This window comes from Nematolebias whitei, chromosome 3, assembly GCF_014905685.2.
Source record: "Nematolebias whitei isolate Nwh7 chromosome 3, NemWhi1, whole genome shotgun sequence".
Taxonomy (NCBI): domain Eukaryota; kingdom Metazoa; phylum Chordata; class Actinopteri; order Cyprinodontiformes; family Rivulidae; genus Nematolebias; species Nematolebias whitei.
In genome coordinates, this window is record NC_056500.1 from 10,681,146 (window position 1) to 10,688,365 (window position 7,220).

General features: G+C 37.9%; 1 protein-coding gene across 1 annotated transcript; it reads right to left on the reverse strand.

The window, feature by feature from the left end:
- Positions 1 to 664: 664 nt before the first annotated feature.
- On the reverse strand, positions 665 to 6,579 carry mob3a (MOB kinase activator 3A). The gene is made up of 4 exons (XM_037674519.1): positions 6,353 to 6,579; positions 4,501 to 5,085; positions 2,861 to 3,063; positions 665 to 1,019 (listed from the first exon to the last, which is right to left on the reverse strand). Exons 2-4 carry the CDS (start codon positions 4,916 to 4,918, stop codon positions 990 to 992), a joined length of 651 nt encoding a protein of 216 aa, XP_037530447.1. The 5' UTR covers positions 4,919 to 5,085; positions 6,353 to 6,579; the 3' UTR covers positions 665 to 989.
- Positions 6,580 to 7,220: the final 641 nt, after the last annotated feature.

The window sequence follows — 7,220 nt, forward strand, 5'->3', positions numbered from 1 at the left end:
TCATCAAGACTAAACGCTGCCTCTAAATCTTCATGTTTTTCCTCAGACACGTTCAGGAGCGGTGACTCGGTGCAGAACGGGGTTCATTCATAACAAACCTTCCTCTGTGTTCGTCACAGTACAGTCTGGCCTGTTTCTTACGTAAGCGGCTCAGACCAAATCAGGTTCACGACTATAACTGCTCCACTGGGCAGATTTCGCAAGAGCTGCAGCAGTTAAATGTAGGATAACAGGATTTTCTCAACACATGCAGCTTTTGGTGCCTGACGCCACCTGGTGGGAGTTTGTGTCCAAGTTTCCTTTGAACATGAGCGTTGATGCGCGAGGCGTAACCTTCACCTGCCAAGCGTATCTGCAACAAACACCAGCAGGTTTGCCATCTGAGAAGATACCGGGTGGACGGAGGCCCAGAGTGTAACGCGAGACGGCCTTGATCACGTCTGAGTCACCGGCATCGTTTTTTTAAACGAGCTCACACGATAAAAACAATATATTTATGTTTGCGAATAAGTAGCCTATAATTCAACGTGCTAGAAGAAAACTAATAATAATAATCTGCATTACTTAAAACCAGTCAGTTTTTATTTAAATACTAATGAACTGAAATTAAACAGAAGAGATCACTTTAATGTTACAACAGAGCGATTTTATAAACTTACAGTAAGAAAATCTAATTTGAGATCATTTTAAGTCAAGAGAAAGTTGATTGCATCCAGGAATGATTGCGATTCAAATAAAATAGAAAAACATGAACACACACATACACCTCTCTTAATACTGTGCTCCAATGACAAGTCTGAATGGACTTTTTTTTAAAAAGAAACAGAACGCCTCACTCTTCAATGTTCTTGGTTAAAACCTACAGTATGTGGCTAAAATAGATTACAGTACTTAAATATAAAAATAGACTCTGAATTTGTTTGCTCTTTGCACTCGGATTCAGTCTTGAAGATGGACGGAAGCGTTCATCCGATGTGTCCGCGGATCCCTCAGTGGCACATTCGAGCAGTCATCTCTTTCTGTTTACCACACAAACACAGGAACACGGCACAGATGATTAGTATTATAGGCCTGGAATTGTTAACTCTGTTGTAGACACATCTTAACTAATGGAAAAAGAGCAGTTTTTAGAAAAAATAAAGCAATCAGACAAAAACAAAGAGAGTAGAGCTGTTTACAGCTTCGCTAATCACACGACAAGAAAATGACTAATCACAACATAAAAAATGGGTCAAAGAAAAGGTCAAAACAGAGTTTACAGATCAACCAGAGAACTACTTTCAGATCAGAGAAATATCAAACACGCAACATTCAAACATGACATAAGATTCATAAATCCCTCAGAGGGAGGAGAAGGCATTAACAAGCCACACAGCAGTGCACCCATCAACTGGAAGGATGAGCAAGAATATAAAGTTCAAAATGATCACATAAAATACAATTTAGCTTTTTAATTATTGTGACAATGCAGACTAAATCACATCAGTGGAAATGTCTGTTTGCTTTGGAAACAAACATGAAATAAAGTCCTAGAAGGCTCCTTTGTTTACCTGCATGGGTGGAAATTTCCATGCGTTTATTATTATTAGCCAAAAGCTAGTTTGCAGAATGCAGATTTTGTTTTTCATGCCTAACAGCAGGAGTCAACAAGGTGTCAAATTTATTTAAAAGTGACAAGTTTACTTTTTTAAGACCAGCAGCAACTATTTATTTGTAGTAATTTAACAGATGAGTGCAAATGAAGGTGGGCAGAATAAGTATGCTTTTAACATACAAATATATATATTTTTAAAGGTGTTAAGAAACAGTGTTGCTCTTTGACCACTAGGAACACTGACATCCTTCTGCTGTTTAAAAACATTGCTAAATTTCCTCAACAAAACTTAATCTAGGTCAGATGAACTAAAAATAAATAAATGTTTATGAACTGTAGAGTATCAATGTGTAAAATTTAACATGATTTAAAATAATGCAAAAACTTCTTCAGAATAATATTGCACTTTTTCCTTTTTAAGCTACCAATCAGCTTTTTATGATAACTTTTGCTAATTTTAGGTAAAACTTTATAGTTTTGTTAAGACTTTTTATGCATTTGGCTAACATTTAGCTACTTTTACCTTTAGGCCACCCTTTTGCTACTTTGAGCAAGTATTTAATTTAACTAAATTTAGAATTAGAGATTTGCAACTTGAGTTTTCAGGCACATTTTAGCTCAAATTTAACTTTTTATCCAGTTTTAGCTAACATTTTTTTCTACTTAAAGTTCTAGGCTAGCATTTATTACTTTAAGTTTTAAGCTTGAATTGACCATTTTTAGCTTTTAGCTAGTTTTGCTTTTTACAACCAGAGTTTACTTCTTTTACTTTTTACAGTTAGTTACTTTTAGCTTAAGCTAGCATTTTAGTTCATTTTAGCTTTAAGCTGGATTTAGCCAACATGTTGCTACTTTTAGCTTTAGTTTAGTTACTTTTAGCTTTCAGCTAGCATTAAGCTACAATTAGCTTTTAGCTAGTTTTGCTTTTTACAACCAGAGTTTACTTCTTTTACTTTTTACAGTTAGCTAGTGATATGCTACTTTTAGTTTAAGCTAGCATTTTTATTCATTTTAGCTATAAGCTGTATTTAGCTAACATTTAGATACTTTTAGCCTTTGGCGTTTTGTTGCTTACTTAGCTTTCAGCTAGAATTAAGCTAGAATTAGCTTTTAGCTAGCATTTTTTTTTACCTTTTAGCTTTAAAAACTATTTCAACTTCATCAAATCTCACCAACACTGCATTTTTATTTTCTCTAGTTCTACCTTGATTCATAGTTTCAACATTTACACTTCTACACTTGTGACTTTCTATCTGTTGGACTCACCAGAGGCTCCAGCTCTTTGTGGTCCGTCAAGTTGAACTCGGTGACAAAGTAATAGAAATGCTTGTAGCAGGTGTTGACGTGAGCCTCCGCACCCATCTGGGTGACACGGTCAAAGTGGTGGATGTAGACGTGGACAAACACCCGGAACAGACGTGACAAAATCTTCTTAGCCACCTGCATGAAGCACTTAGGGAAGGGAGTACCTGGGAGTCGAGCAGACAGAGAGAGCGCTGCAGTCAATCCATGAGACTCTCTCACTATTTGCACCACAGAAGAAAATGCATTTAATATGATGTATTTCACATAAAGTCAGGTCAACTGTTCAGTTAATCTTTCCTCTCAGGCCCCACAGATTAGACACCAGCTGGCTAAAGGATGTAGCTAGTTCGCCTCATGAAAATCACCATGACTTGATCTGCAGGATAAACCTCAGCTCTGAGCAAGATATTAATTTAATGCGTCATTTTGCTTTGACCAAATTAATATTTGAGGAATTAGTTCAAGAGCACGAGCAGACCAGAGGCTGTTTCTAATCATGGAGCACTGTGCATGGTGTGACCCATTTTTTTAATCCACTGGTTGGATGTTTCTGTTGTTAAGTCAGCTGCTGAGCCACAGCACGGGACATACATACATGCACAGAGATAATATCCGACCAAGAAGGCCACTGACGCAGATTATCCCAATCTGTGATGTTTGCAATGTAAAACACGGCAGATAGTCTGATGAATGTGGCCTTGCAGAAATTCTGACAAACACTTCACATTTTGAATGCCTCTATTCTCTTTGTGACATTGTGTGCCTCCTTTTTTTAGATTTCCTGTGCGACTCAATCCCAGTGAATTGGGCTAAAGATTACTTATTTCAGTCAGTTATTAACCAAGAAAAAACAGCTGACTTTGTGTATTTTGATCCTTAAAACTATTTCAACAACCCTCACTCTCCTCCCCTTTACATATTTTTAATCAGGCTCCATAAACGTTCACAAATCCATTTTTGTTTTAAAGCAAATCGTTTCTTCATGATTGTTTTCTGTTCATAATTTCAAGATCTAATCTAGTTTCAGACACCTATTGAGGCATCCACCCATATAAAATACAAACCTATTAATTATTGATTTTATTCAAAACCTGAAAGTCTGCAGACTTTTGACAAAGACCGAGTTGTGATTAAGTTCAGTTCAGTGGATTGGCTTATTCTGTGCGAGTTTAACTATTTGAAATGATGATTCATTCTAAGTTTTTACTTAGTTGCAGTTATGGGACAAGTCAACGCCTTAATCTTAACACCTTGTCTGCAGAACCGATAGTCTCATAGGGACAGAAAAGTCCACCCCATGGACACAATTGGGAAATTTTAGCTCACTGATGTGCTGAATGCAGGAATGGCATTTAGCATAACCTGCTGAGTCAAATGTTATATATAAAACCATATATAAACATATATTAAAAAAAATATCAATTTGGAAGACTAAAATTAGAAAATAAATGGTCATGAAGCTTGGACCAGACGTACCAGGAATGAACAGAAATGAAATACAGCAGGACATTTTCTTCAACATGATGGCTAACTTACTGTATCTAGAGCAATGGTGTCCAGTACTTTGAACTGGCTGATTTGTAGCTAACCTCATTACTTACCAACATTAGTGGGGAAGATGTTCTCATTGTTGATTTGTACCTCGATCCAGTCCATAAGCAGGCTCATGTATTTGGGCGCAGGCAGGGCAGTTGGTCTCTTGTACTTGTGCTCGTCTTGCCAGCGGTATTCGTACTTGGGCCCACCGGACATGACGGGGCAGGTCTGATCGGTGCACGAGTCACTGATGGTGCCGTAGATGAGGTTGATGCGGTTAAAGAAGTCGACCACATGGACCGCCACCCAGTCGTTGAGGTCCTCACCGTGGGGCAGCTGCACAGCCTGCTTCAGGTCTAGGCCTGCGTTCAGGGACGCCTGCGCCTTCTTGTGCAGCTCGAAGCGCTGCGTCCCCGGCTCGAACTTGCGCTTGGGTCGAAATGTTCTGTCTTTGTTGAAGACTTGTTTCAGGGCCGTGGACATGGTCGCATGTGATGGTGGTGGGTGATTTATTTGAACGCCTTTGGTGAATTATTCACTGATGAAATTGAAGCAGTTAAAGGGTAATGTAAAAAAAAACAAAAAACTATGGTGACGTCGTTATGGAAGTCTTTCGTATTTGTCTGAAACCAGTCTGGGATTCTGTAACCCTGCAAAGAAGAGAGGAAAAAGGTTAAATTTGGTTGATGAATATGCATTTGCACCAACGTGCACATTTCCTGTCAAGCTTGGCTTTAATATTTACGCTTATGTTTTGCAGAATAGTAAGGCTATAATTAGGAACTGTTTGTTCGTTTTTAATTAAATGTAAAACAATAATGACAAATGTAAATATTGCTGACAAAAAAAAAAAAAAAATCACTTTTTTTCTATTAACTATTTAAAAGATATGGATGACTTTTCTTAGCAAATGAATTTCAGACAAATACAAATCTTCCAGTATTTATATAAAATAAAAATACACATCTGTGCCAATTTAGTCTATATATTACTGTTACCTTCTTTGCTTAAATAAACAGGATAACATCATCGGCTTTTAAAGAGGTATGTTAAGATAAAGAAACCTCGACATTATCGTCATGACAAGATGACACTCGGACTCTGTGTTGCGAACAACCCTCAACTACTACCACACCAGGTTTTAACTGAATATTTAAAACTGAGCTACGACGATTAGCTGTGGCAGCCACTTTGAATTAAACTGCTCCAAAAGTTAGCCAATGAATGTTGATACACCGATTACTTTTTGAACATTTCATTAAAGTCCAATTTAAAAAAAAATATCAGATAATCAGTGTACTCAGCAATTAATACTATAGATTTAGGCAAATGCATTGTGCAATGACTATCAAAGTATGTGTTGAGGATGACTCTCTGCTACTACCACTGCATGTAGGGTCATAGATCACTATTAAATTCATGTTTGAACGTTACCAACGATGCAGATACAGTATTTCCACTTCCACGTTAAAGATGAAAAATGGTGTCCGAATGAGTCATTTCCTATTTCTGGCGCTAATTCCGCCATTAAAGTCAAATCAATCAAGTAAAACCGGAAGTTTCCAATACAGCGCTGAACTGAGTTTATATAGACTTCCATGTAGAACCTCCTCCTCTCGTTCCTTCATATTAACTCGGGTTTTAATCGTTTTTAGCTCATTCTGGCCGGAGATTCGACAACACGAAGTTTAGTGTAGCCGTGACGCCAACACAACAGCTAACTCGACGGGACTTGTTGCTCCCAAACAGCTTAAAACTGCACCCGAACAAAACGCGACACACCTGCGTTATCCACAGTTATTTAACCTGTTCAATAAAACTACATTTAAAAACAACAGCGTCGTTTTATTTCATTCGAGAAAGCTCTTCAAACGGGGACGACGCCGCAGAGTTCAAAGGCACTTTCCCCGAACTTACTTGTTCCGCCTTCCTGTTTCCTTCGATCCGTTTTGATTAAAATTATCTGATAATCTGTCGATAGCTTCACATTGACGGCACGCGCGGCCTACGAGATGGACACGCGTCGCAAAACATGTTGTAAAATTACAGATAAAGCTGTAAATATGTCACTTTAACACAGAAACAAATGTCCGACTCCTCCCTGCGTAGCGAAAAGTACACGGACTGTCAAGTAGGAGGCCTCGGAGCCCACTTCCGGTTGAGACTTTCAAAATAATGGTAATCCGGTTCGCGCGTGGAACAAATTCCATTTAAATAAAAATAAAGTCTAGAACAGGGGTGTCCAAACTTTTTCTCTAAGAGGGCCAAATTTAAAATCTATCAGAGGACTCGGGCCAAATGCAATAATATAATGCACGAAATGCAAATACATATTTAAGTAAAGTCCATTACAGTTATTTTTCATTCAACCTTTATTTAGACTGGTACTTAACCTCCCATTCTGTATAAAGAGCATTACAGAATCCAAAATATAACAAGTACGTCAGTCGTATATAAGAAATTAAAACAAACATTGAAATTTTGGCATTTCAGTAGTTTTATGTAGTGCAATATGTCAAAAAATGCATGTCCTACAGCAACACAATTTAACAGCAACATTAATTTGAACATAAATAAATAGTCCCATTTATACGATAGTCAATGGGCCAACTTTTCCATCTAACATTAAAGTCAGTGGAATGACTGAGTGAAAACGCATTGATTTTTCAAAGGAAATTTTAATCTAATGAGGACTGCAACCCAAATGGCTTGGCGGGCCTACTTTGACCCGCGGGCCCCCCTTTGGGCACCCCTGGTCTAGAATGGTGGAAGGAAAAAAACAACA